The sequence below is a fragment of the Carex rostrata genome, chromosome 12 (assembly GCF_964058835.1).
Source record: "Carex rostrata chromosome 12, lpCarRost1.2, whole genome shotgun sequence".
Classification (NCBI taxonomy): domain Eukaryota; kingdom Viridiplantae; phylum Streptophyta; class Magnoliopsida; order Poales; family Cyperaceae; genus Carex; species Carex rostrata.
This window is the reverse complement of record NC_135929.1, coordinates 6,991,654-7,004,774: the sequence shown is the minus strand read 5'-3', so window position 1 is coordinate 7,004,774 and position 13,121 is coordinate 6,991,654. Positions and strand designations below refer to the sequence as shown.

The 13,121-nt window shown below is 32.8% G+C and overlaps 1 protein-coding gene across 3 annotated transcripts; it reads left to right on the top strand.

The window, feature by feature from the left end:
* Positions 1–4,735: 4,735 nt before the first annotated feature.
* LOC144563326 (Pseudouridine synthase family protein) lies at positions 4,736–9,410 on the top strand. Of its 3 annotated transcripts, XR_013514315.1 has the most exons (16): positions 4,736–4,908; positions 5,161–5,218; positions 5,673–5,700; positions 5,804–5,850; positions 5,965–6,055; positions 6,149–6,332; positions 6,757–6,844; positions 6,941–7,022; positions 7,139–7,214; positions 7,388–7,455; positions 7,537–7,606; positions 7,721–7,799; positions 8,094–8,187; positions 8,679–8,766; positions 8,893–8,980; positions 9,273–9,410. XR_013514315.1 is itself a non-coding variant. In XM_078312793.1 (15 exons), exons 1-14 carry the CDS (start codon positions 4,773–4,775, stop codon positions 8,745–8,747), a joined length of 1,170 nt encoding a protein of 389 aa, XP_078168919.1. In that variant the 5' UTR covers positions 4,736–4,772; the 3' UTR covers positions 8,748–8,766; positions 8,893–9,151. The 3 variants fall into 3 exon arrangements, 2 of the variants coding, with proteins under 2 accessions (XP_078168919.1, XP_078168920.1); XM_078312793.1 differs by lacking the exon at positions 9,273–9,410 and having other exon boundaries at positions 8,893–9,151; XM_078312794.1 differs by lacking the exons at positions 8,679–8,766; positions 8,893–8,980; positions 9,273–9,410 and adding an exon at positions 8,466–8,531.
* The last annotated feature ends 3,711 nt before the right edge of the window (positions 9,411–13,121 follow it).

Genomic DNA, 13,121 nt, shown 5'->3' with positions numbered 1-13,121 from the left:
AGAAGGAACAAAAAAAAAAACTCAAATAAACCAGATCGTCGGTCCGATTATTTAACCTGGTGAAACACTAGATGATGCGTAGTACTGTAGTTGTCTCAATCTCCTGCAGTTTGCAATGAGTCATTGAGTATGAATGAATTCGAAATGAGAGGTGGTTTACGGTTGTAACAGCTTGGACCGATAGTTCTCTGTGCTATTTCTGTAGAGCCATCTATGTAGTGTTCCATCGGAGCAGGCAAAAGGAAGAGCAAATGACTGGAAATACATGAATACTGCAAAGTAGAAGCATCAGTAAAACCAATTTGGACTACAGGGAACTTGTAAATATGAGCCGATTTGACAAAATTTAGTTAATAGTTTAAAAATATGAGCCGACTCGCGAGCTCATGAGTCGAATCAAGTTGAGCAAAGTATTTATATGAGTCAAGCTAAGCCGATTTTTTTTTTTCAAAATCGATTCGAGTTTGAGCTTTTTTCAGTTTCGAATCCGATTCGTTATGAAATATTGAGCCGCTCAACTCATTGATTCGCGAGCCGGCTCGACCCATTATTAACAACCCTAGATGTAGAGCTGGAAATTACTGTCCATTTCCGCCAAACCCGCCTGAGTGTCTATCCTCTGAGATATCTCAACTTTTGTGTGACCGACGTGTCCAGTGCCTATTCAGGGTGATTTAGGGGGTCAGTATTATGTGTGCTTTGAGATTCGTGTAGAACATATTTAAACGATTGGGATTTTCCGTAAAGTCACGCAAATTTTGAGATATCTCAGAGGATACCAATTCAACCTGTCTTGCGAGTTGGGAGTTGGGATCGGAATCCCCTCCTCTGACTGACTCAGGTGGATGCAGTACCAGGCGTAGGATGCTTCATTGTCGTCTTTAAATTCCAACAATCTAGAATCAGATGGTTGGGATGCAGGACATTCTTTGCAGTATAATTTGGGGTGTGGATCTCGTTTTATTTTATTTGTCAGAAATTGCACGACACATTCAGCTGGTTTCGATCGAGAGCTGGTTTATGGGTTTTGAATGGTAAGTTTGACGAATTTGTACTTTGGACCGCCAAGCTCGTCGCTAATCCCTGTTTCAGCCTTGAGAAGTACAAAAATTCAAAGTAACATTAAAGTGAAAAGCACGTTAACAAGATTCGTAAGGCTAGATTGGATGATTATTACTTTAAATTAACTTTAATATTATTTGTGAATTTTACTTATTTGAATTAGACAGTTTCTTTGATAATTCTGTCAGATACAGACACTCAGGACATGGACAGCCAGGTGGTGCCGACGAGGATCCTGGACTTCATTTAGGAGAGTCAAATCTTTCTAAATACTTATGTAACCGTGCTGATTACGATGTCAATGATGCTCTTTTGATGGATTCTGCTGCTAGTGTCATTGTTATTAGTACCTCTACTTGGATTGTTTGTTATGTTTTTTGTATAACTCCTGCTAAACTCTTTTGTAGTTTTCTAGTGTTGTTGCTACTTTCTCAGCATATCTTGATTTTGTTTAGTTGTATGTATTAGAGGCTTATGTACCTCATATTTTGTAAGAACAATTAGTTTTAATGAAATAGGCGGCTACTTCACTATTATTAAAAAAAAAAAAAAGTCACAGGATTCGTGAATTATTCGCGAATTAAGTATGAATAATTTGTTTTTTTTTGTTGATATCGAACCGAAAGACGAATTATTCGGTTGACCGAACTTTGATCGAATTAAACCCGAATAATTTGCGAATTTTACAGATTATTAGTGATTTTTTTCCCGAATTTTTCCCATAAATTTTTTTTTTTGCTTTCTTGCTGGATTAAGATCTATGATCCGAATTATACCCGAATTATTTTTGAATCATGAATTTTTTACCTCACCAATCCGAATCCAAATAGCTCATTCATTTGTCACTATGCTATACTGAGAAGTTAAAGATGAGATGAGTCTTCCGAATGTTTAATTCAATCTTTTAATTTAATGCAATCTTGAATTTCTAATTGTCAAAATGAACCATACATTGAAAGTCGAACTATTATAGATTTTAACCGAACTAAACTACATCAATGGAACAGCCAGATCGTTTTATCCAAAATATATTTGATTTGATTTAATTAAAAGTTTAGGTTATTAGAAACTGTAGAACTAGAATTCCAAAAATAATTCTGGTGAAGTGCTGCCGGAGTAACTTGTTAAATATAAACTATAATTAATTCCGAAAACAATCCTGGCATAAATATACTTGTCTTGTTATCTAAAAATATACAAGAGATAGGCAATCATGTTTTGAGAAATAAAGATGGTGTTTTACTTATGATTTATGTTTCTATATTTATGTTTTTAAAGTTTAAACAATTGATTTGAACTTCTAAACATGGTTTTCGTATTGATATGTACTTGAGACCAAATTTTACATTTTTTGGAAGTTCTGTACTATTTTTTAGAAATTTTGAAAATTCCAGCTTTTCATTAAATAAAAATAAAAAAAACACTGATTTAAAAAAAATTAAAAATATTGTGAATATTTTTCAAAAAATGTCAAATTTGATCTCCAAGCACATTACAATATAAATATCATGTTGAAAACTTCGGATCAACTATTTAAACTTTAAAAAAAAATATATGAGCAGAAAGTAAAACACATTCTTTACTTTACAAAGTATGGTAGCATCATTTTAGTTATAAATATGCATTATTTTGTGTGTTTAAAATAGTTACTAGTATCCTACCCGTGCATTGCAACGGGGACATATTATAAGAAAAAAAATATATCAATGAAAATAATAATTATTAAAAAATTAAGACACATGTTAATAGAAAATTTATATGATTCTGTATTTTTAATTAACTTTAATCGTGATCTCTGATAACAATTTGATGATGTGATGATTCTTTATTTTTAAGTACCAATGATATCAAATAATAGCTCAATTTGAATATAATATCAAATATCGTACAACAATTCAATATCGACATATAATATGATATAAAAAAAACATAAATAAAAAATGTTATCGTGTGTATGTATAGAATACACACACACACACACACTATAAGATAAATATATATTCACACACACACTTCAATTTATATTATTCTTCTTAGGGGCGGAGGCAGCATTTGAAGTAATGGGGGTCAAAAATACAGAGAGTGATTAGTTGCTCGTCTTTTAGAAAAATATATATAAAATATTACAAGTTCTCAAATTGTACACATTGTGTAATAGTTTGTTTCTTTCTTTGAAAAATGAATGGGGTCAACCATACATAATTTTCACAAAATTAATGGTGGTCATTTTTAAGATACCCATAACATTTTACTATAAACTACACAAAAAGAGCATATATAATAACTAATTTTTGAAAATGAATGGGGTCAGTTGACCCCCATTTGGCCTCTGCTTCTTCTTTGTTTCAAATTTAGAATACATACACACACATTGATATATTATATACTGGACATATATTCTAAATTGCTTACAACAATATGTATAGAAACAAAGAAAGAGAAATAAGGAAATAAAAAAAAATTGATTTTCATTGTGATCCTCATAGAAACGAAGAAGAAGAAAACAAAAAAAAATAAGAAAATGAAAGGTGGAGTCTTCTCAATTGAAGAGAATAAATATGGAAACAAAAAAAATAAGAAAACGGAGAAATATATCGCTAAATTTCAGAATCTTTTCAATTATAATTGTAACGTATCATGTAGCAACACATGTGGTGAGTATGTCTTTAACTAAATTTAGAGTTCTATATATAAAATAAATGCATTTAATAAAAAAAGATAAATTATGTAATTGGAGGGCTGAGATCAAATCTAAAGTTTCATCTTTCTATCGTAGCCATTGGCGAATCACACAACCAATGTACTTAATAATAGAAATCGCTCAAAAGAGCGTGCCAGCTGCTGTTTTTGGTGAGCTAGCAAAGAAGGTCACTGACAAACAGGAAGGAGAGGATGAGGGTTCTGCTGGCAGTGAAACTCAGTTAGGTGCACTGGAGAGAATCAAGGCAGCGCCGGCAATAACTTGGATGTGAAAGGAAAAAGAGAAATTGCCATGTCATCTGCCTATGGAAGTAGGTTATGCTATAGATGTAGTACCATTTTTCTGCTAGAACTATAATTTTCCCTTGCTGTTTTTCAATATATTAACTCAGGTTCTGGGGCTATGTAAAGATTTTGGATTTGTAATTGTTTACTAATTGTGAATTTGGCGGTTATGTCAAGCATGTTACTATGGGTAGTTTTATGTTATGTAGAGTTGTCGGTGTTATTCACAAGCACACTATTTTGGAGCAAGTAAAGAAAATTGTCTATTTATGATCTGACGAATTGTTCTCTTTTCTTAAAATTCGACATAGCTCGACTATTATCTTTGAATAGGTTGGCATAACGCAAATTGGTCCGTACTACGTTTAATATTTTCATTTCAAACTCCAAATGGTCGATCTTTACCGTTCTTCATGTCACATTTTTTTTGAAACTTTTTACTATTTCCTAGATAGACAGAAAACATCACTACTACTAAATAAATTTTAAGTTATTCCAGAAATAATTTTAAAGCTTCTCCAGGCCCAAAAGGGAGAAACTTCTCCAAATTATGGGCCTATTAAACTGGGATGGAAGCTTATGAGCCCAGTCTCTCTTCTTCTTTAACAGAGTAGTTTTAGCTTCACGCAGCGCACGGACAATAGAATCAAAACAGCGTTTCATATGTGTTGTGCTGCATGAAGTGAAGCCAAAACCACTCTGTTAAAATCTTTACCCATTAATCGATGGAGCGCTCGGCTTCCGACCAAAGTCCGCCTCGGCCTCCCCTCTCTAGCCCGCCTCTGTACTCCTTCGGGCGGCCTTGGCCTGAGTTCAACGATGGTCTCTCCTACACCGATGTCATCAAGTGCTCCACCTCCGGTTGGTCACCCTCTGTAGTTTCATTTGGAATTCGTATCATCTAAGGTGACAGAATATTGCTCTTTAGATCAGGACCGTCCGATCAGAAGCTGCACAAATATTAAAGGAGCCCGTACATTCCACCTAGGACCGGATTGGCCCGGAATTCTGATCGGACGACTCGGATCTAAACACAAATAATCTGTTACCTCAGAGAATATGGATTCTTCGATTTGTGCTGTGTTTCCTCATTTCAGTTTTGTTTTTCTGTAGCTACGACTTTGATTGACTTCTACAAATCCAATTACAAGAACTCTGCGCCAATTGAGGGGTAGGTCTCTTCTCTAGTGCCTACCAGTGAGTGAGGATTCTATCTTATTAATTCACATGATTTGATTAAGAGGAGGGTTAAAATGCCTTCATTTTTTGTGCCTTCATCATGTCTCTATTTTTGAAACTTTAAGAACTTAATTTAAATATGATCTATATCTTTTTCTATGCACATGCAAAAGATTATGACATTTTCAACTTCATTTTGATTGTCATCAAGAGCTTGCAAAATATATAATTTAACGTTGATTTTTCAACTTATTCATTCATATAGAAACAAAATCGAAAATGATAACTTGTTTATGTGCATGCTGAGAAAATAATATAGAAATCTAATGGTTATATTTTGATATATAAGTTTTAGAATTTTTGTTATTAAAAAAAAATGAAGGCACAAAAAATGGAGACTTTTGAACACTCCTCTTTGATTAATTGCCTTTTGATTTTGTTTTCAGCTGGCTTCATAGAATTCGAAATGGCCAGGTAATCTATTTTAATTAGCATGGTATTTTCATGAAATAGTTATTCTTTGTACCATGACATGATGCCATGATGGTATTTTCTATAACTTTTCTTCTATTTGTAGATCACAATTGATGGTGACGTTGTTAAAGATCCTGATTGCATTCTGAGGTTGTGATACTTCTGAAGTTCTTATTTATCATGTCATATCGCTCAATGTATCAATGTTCGAATTATAATGAGAGGTTTAATCTCTTATTTATCTCCTACAAATTTTTCTCTCAGGGAAGGATGTAAAGTGGTATACCATCGGCTTCCATGGAAGGAACCATCTACACCGTACTTGCTCGACGTTCTGTACGAAGATGATGACATTGTTAATACCTTCTTTTTTGGCTTAAAAAAATGCTTTTTTAGTTTTCTTGTATATCTTAGATTGACTTTTGAATTTGATGTCATGAAATCTCAGGTTGTGGTAATTAAACCATCTGGCTTGCAAGTCCTGCCAGGAGGCCTCTTCCAGCAACGTACTGTCTTAACCCAACTTCAATGGAGAGATTGGAGGGTAATTACTTCATCTCCTCTCTGTACCAAGCAAAGTGCCTCTCAAGCTCATCCTGTACCGGTTCATCGATTGGGAAGAGGCACCTCAGGTCTGTTCGAATTACAAATTCCAGATCTTAGATTCAGTGCCGTGTAAACTTTCTGTCAGGTTCAGGTTAGGGGCGTCAATTCTGATCTGGTTCAACTTGACCCATAGGATAGGGGTCCCTCCTACAGGCTGGATATACATGTGTTAAAATCTTCATACGCTTACAACTGTGCATGTTATCAGATAGAGGTAATTATGCATGAACAACTGTCAGGCTAAAATGTGCCTCTATAGAAACTTCAAATTAACAGAAAGTCGGGATTAAAAAAAATAGAAAGTGCTGTTGTCCACCAAAATAATATATTTCCACCATGAACAAATGAAAGTTTAACAAGTCCTTGTTTCGAATAGTTGAGTTGTACTGATATTTAAATCCTTGGATTAAATCATATTTTTTTAAGGTTCTTTTATGGATACCTTTTCAGGTTTACTTCTTTGTGCCAAGACAAAGATAGCAAAAGTGGGGCTTGCATCTTATTTTGCTGAGGGAACAGCAAATACCAGAAGCCACAGGTGGGCCCGATTTGTGCTTTGATGCCATCACTGCTATATTATTTATTGCATCTAATATCTGAACTTCTCCTTGATATGAATCCCATGGTTTCTTAGAGACAGTTCAGAGTTTTGTAACACGAGGCAAATTTCAAAATTCTATCGTGCTTTGGTAACTGGTATTATTGAAAATGATGAGGTAAATTCACTAACATAGTATAAATTTGTTTCATTAATTATGAACTGACATACTCATGTAACATTTCCATCACATTAGATAATTACTAGATTGTGTTTCTTGTTTTATTTGATTAGGTTATAGTCACGCAGCCCATTGGGTTGGTTAAGTATGCTGGTGTTGCACAGGGCCTTTATGTTGCTTCTTCAACAGGCTCTCTCCCTCTCCCTCTTTCTATCTTAATTTCATTTTGCAATACCATATTTTAATTTTTATGAAATTTCTTCTATTGGATAAGTATGAGGTTAAATCTCAGTATAGATTGCCTTCATTGAAAAACTTCCTCATACTTTCTTTTTCATTTTTTTGGCCATGTGGAATTATAGGCAAGTCGGCCATGAGCAAAGTCTATGTTCTTGAAAGGGACATGCAGAAGAATCAAACACTGGTGCAAGTATGTATGCATATCTTCTAAAGTTAGTCTGACAACTTGGTTTTGTGCATTAATCGGGGTTTTTCCCTTTGAACAATGTAGGTTGAGATCCAATCAGGACGGCCACACCAGATCCGCATCCACTTGTCCTATATTGGTCATCCCCTTTTGGGTATTATCTATTTTTTTTTTAATTTATAGTTCTTTAAATTTTGTTAGGCTTTACATATAATTCTTTGTATTGTATTAGTACCTTGCTGATTTGTACAATTGAATGAGTTAACAGGCGACCCTCTTTATTGTAATGGCGGGATGCCTAAAATCAACACTGCAGATTCTTCAAACGGGTCTTTTGCGGAGGATGGGTATGATTTTCTAAAATTTAATTTATGGTTTTTAGCGATTGCTTAATTTATTTATTATGGTGATATATACAAAGGAGTCCCTACAGGTAGATTAGTAGTTACCCTACTTATTGTAATGACTGTAAAAAGAGAGACGAGAAAAAGAATTGCAGAATTGTCATGGAGTTGTACCTAAGTAAACTAGGTTGCCACTGCCAAAGCAATAAATACTTTTTGAAAAAGTGAAAAGGCTACTTTTGTGTTTCTTATCCCTTGAAAAGGTGAAATCTAAAATTAGCTATTCGTTGGTTGTAGAGGATATGAGAAGCCAGTTCAACCAGTACCAGGAGATTGCGGTTATCACCTTCACGCACACTGGCTTGTTCTTTCTCACCCCGCTTCTCATGAGGTACTCGAGTAAGATACATTAGAAATTCATAAAATTGTCATTGCAACTGGCCTTTCATCGCCATGCATCCTTCACCTTTTCGTAATTTAATAATAAAAATAAATGAAAGACACCTTCCTCCTCACTTGTGCAGAGATGAATAGTGCAGTAGTAGTAGATTGTATATCTTTTGAAGTAAATGATGTAGAAGATATTTGAAATGTTTGGTTTGGCCTTATTATTTGAAAGAATGGTAGGGGTTCTCTTTATGTATGCATCATACTTTCGAAATTTTTCAGGGGTGCACATGGAATTGTTCTGTTTTCAAATGGACCAAGGTTACAATTTAAACATTTTTTAGGCCATGAAAAGGACTAAAATGGAAATGTTGCATAATTTTAGTTTTAATCAATCGTCATCCAAGTATTTTCAACAGTTGGTTTGATGTATATATATTTGGGCTCTCTTTAATAGTCTTCACATTAAAATAGTCTGTCAATTTCTTGTTGCAGAGAATAAGACTGGTGGCACCGTTGCCTTCATTATTGCAAACTCAAGCAGAAAGAGCTCAAGTGTTTTGAATTATGATCATATGCACAGGTGATATATATTTTTTTTATCTGTTGATACAATAGAATTATGGCACACTAGGTACTCAACTTCATGTACATGTGCAACATTTATCAAATTACATTAGGCTGATTATTAATGAATTTATTTGCGCAGCTTTATTACTTAACTCTTGCTCATGGATTGTTCTGATTTGTCGACATGGTCCTTCTGTTGCAAGGAGATTTAGTGCTAAAATTTACAGGCATGTCATTTTACCTGATAAATGTGTTTTTTCATGGCCTCATGGAGCCGCACTTCATTTTTTTTAGTTTTGAATGTTAACTTAGTTCTTTTGTTGATACTATGATCTTAATGTTATTCATTACTTCTTCCTTGAAATTCGATGCAGATCTTCTACTGTATCATTAGCAAAGGATTTATTTTTACTTTTTAAAATTTCAAACAGACAAAAAGTTTTGTCAGTAATTGGGCCGAAACTATCTTTGTCAATTACCTTTAGATATCTAATAAAAAAAAAATACCTTTACATATAGGGGCAACAAGTGAACGAGACATACTGAACAGGTAGACTGAAAATCCATAGGGGGGAGACATTTGATGCAAAATTGATGTGCATTGGACCTAGACTACTACTACCAGTATAATTCCGTAACACTAGGTTAAAACTAGGCAAGTAAATCTCTTTTTTTCTTGCAAGAGAGAAGAGGATAGAAGAACATCTTCAGGGTATTTGTTATCAGTAAAAAATGATGTAATATTTGAGTATTTTTGTTGCTTTATTCTAGATTGTATAAATATGTTATGATTTTTTAGTAAATTGTCTAAATTAGTTGTTGTAATTAAAGTTAAGAGTTTAAATAACCATTTTTTGAAGAAAATAATTGCTGGTTGGAAATTAGTTTTGAAGCAAATAATAATCCTTTCAGATACACCTTTTCCATATAGCAATCTCATCAGATAAGCAAATAATTGCTGGTTGGGCATTATTTTCTATCGTCACAAACGCAAGTTTCTGTTGTTATTTTTTCTGAGTATTCTCGAGGGACCTCTGAATCAGGACTCATTGGGTCAGAAATATTTGATTGTTTTAACTTTTTTTAAGTGTCGAGTGTATGCGGGATTTTAGTATACTGGGTTGTTTCTGGGGCATGCATTAGAGTGTCATGTCTAATTCAATTTGGTGTTTAGGGATTGTTTTTGTAAAGGGTTAGTGCGAGTTCGTTGTGTTGAGGACTCTGACATACACCACTGGAACTGGAAGTAGGGATGGACTCGGGATTTTTCGTTTGGGGGGGCAAAAAATTATCGATTTGGATTTAAAGTTTAAACTCATTAACTAATTAAGTACTTGATAGAAAACAATGATTTAACTTATACTTTCTGATAATCTGACGTGTAATTTATGATTATCTAACTTATAATTCTAATTACCAATCATAATTCAATAGATTTATTTTAATTTTAACTTAACCCGAATTGCAAATCAAACATCCAGAGGAGGGCAAAAAAAATTCAGGGGAGCAAAGTCGATTGGAACGTGCCGATCTCTACTAAAACTCAAAATCCAAAGGAGGCAGCTGCCCCCCATCCCTGTGATCATGTGGGTCCGCCCCTGACTAAAAGGGTTGTTTGTTGATACGAGTTCGTTATGTTTGGAACTTTGATGTACCCTGCTGGATTTGTTTGTGTCAAGTGTTGGCTGTGTTTTGGATAATTTCTGGACCTTCAGTTGTGGTTTCTGACGATATCAGAGACTTCACTGACTCGGGATAGGTCGAGTGCTATGTATGATTTCTATATTACGAATAAGATTCTTCTAAAATGACGGATAATAAATTAGGTTATATTTATGATAACAATGTTACAAAAACTGACGGATAATTTTCAACATATTTCCTTTGCATATGCATATATTACACAGTGTTTTCAAATGCATTTATAGTACGTTGTGTGTGTCTATAGCATATGACCTGATTAATACAATTTTGATCAAACATGTCAGGTATTTCCGTGCTTTTTTAAGGGGTACTTATCACGTGCAATAGTTACCGTTGCAAATACAAAAAAGAAAAGAAAAAAAAAAGAAAAAGAAAAAGAAAAAGCAAAAGGTAAAAGAAAAAAAAGAAGAAGAAGAAGCGAATCATCCTTCATTCCTTTGGGCTAGCCAGGCCCAGATACAGGTCCTTTTAAATGGATTCCTATTCACATAAATACATAATATAGTTGTTTGGATTCATTTTTTGTTTAGAATTTTTTTTACTATTCTTTTAAATAGATAAATAAAAATTACTTCATTTAAAAATTTTGAATCTTCCAAAAGCAATAATTTTCTATTCTATTTATCTAAAAAAATATTTTTTTAAAATATAAAAGTTAGTCTACAAATACATTTTTATACAGAGTTTATGTTTAACATTTTGAAGACTTTGAAATTTTCAGTCGTTAGTTCGAAATTCATGCCTTTAATTTTCTAAAAATAAAGAATTACCTTTATCAAAGAATATAATAACTATGAGGAGGGATCCACTTACAACATTTTACAACAATTCGATTTCATTTTTAAAGTCCAAGCAGACGATCCAAACCGTTCAACATGATATCTATATTAAAATGTGTTTGGATATCAAATTTTATATTTTTCTAATTTTTTTACTATTTATTAATTATTTTACAAAACTGTTGTTTTTATACTATTCTAGACCATTGAAAAACAACATTTTTTCAAAAATACTTAATAAATAGTAAAAAAAATTCAAAAAAATATAAAATTTGTTATCCAAGTACTTTTATTATAGATACCATATTGAATGATTTGAATCGAATATTTGAACTTTAAATATTATAAAATCAAATTATTATAAGATATTATAACTTACAATTGTAAGTGATCTCTCCTTAATAACTATATAGGACCGTTCAAGTCAAATGTCTGTCATCATCATCACCCTTTTTCTAATTCATATTTTTCTATACCAAACAAAAGGGTACACATAACACATATTCTTAGGAACCAACCAAAATAATAAATTATATATAGGAATATTATTCTACTATATCTACCCCAGCACATGTTAGATACGGTACTGACAGACTGTACCTAACTACCTATTACTTTCTGACTGTCAGTTAATACTGTTATCATAACCTTTTGACTCATGCCTCTTATAATTTGCTTCCTTTATTACTAATTATTAATTTGAACACTGATATGCCACATATGGTTAATTTTTACTGATCTGTTATCATATACCTCATGATTAACTAGATCACATTTATTACCATGAGATCAGTAATACAGATGGCATAATTGAACTTATTAGGTTTCAGATCAGTAATATATTCTACAGTACCAGTATTATGATGGCTAGAGATGGTCCCAAATAGGTACTTATTGAATTCTAATTATAAACTTTTTCTGGTAAAGAAAAAAAAAAGATGCTGATAATGATTTCCTTTTTTTTTATATACCTTATATATATATAGAAAAAGTGACAGATATGCAGTGGAAAAAAAAGTTACAAATTATTGTATATAATTTCATAAAGTTTATGTACCAAGAAATTGTTTGCAATGTATAGAATGGCCCCATTTGTTTGTTATGTTCTGTCACACACTTAACAATTTGAAATTTAGATAGATATTATTATTGCAAATGATTAACCACCAAATCTCTGACCTAGCTGTACCTAACTGCTTATTAGGTAGTTGCAATAGTTTTTAGGGAAATTTAATTAAGGGGGAAAAGTGCAGAGTATTATAAAATATATATATCAGTGTGCTTCACTTTGCTGAAATTGCAATTCAACAATTTTTCCATAAACTACAAGTGCCAGCAGGTAAAATATCAATTGAATACATTATGATTTTTTTTTTTAATCTAACCTTTTTGTTTAGTACTTTGGTGTTAAGGGTTTTTCTGGGACGAGATAACTTCATTATCAAAATTAAACTCTGATCAAGAAGAACAATAATGGAATATTGCATTATATATAATTTCAAAGATTTAAATAGTGTTTACTGTGTCATAACGGAATGGCTAAAAAAACGACACTATGCTCATATAGTACCACTATAGCAAAAAAAAACGCGCGATAGCGCCGATAGCACCATAGCTTTTATGGTCCGAAAACACTATAGCGCGCTATTTAGAACCTTATTATAAATAAAGCGCGTCGGAACCAAGCTAAAATGAGAAAATTTTTACACGCAAAGATTATCGGGGGACGTTATCTTTTCTCTTATTTATATATAAAATGAGTCTATTGCATTATATATTCATCTGTCAGTGCTATCGTTCCAAATCTCGAATTTTGTGATTCAAAATACTATAAAATTGACTTTTATTTTCCGCACAATAATTTTAAATAATTGATCTCTATATA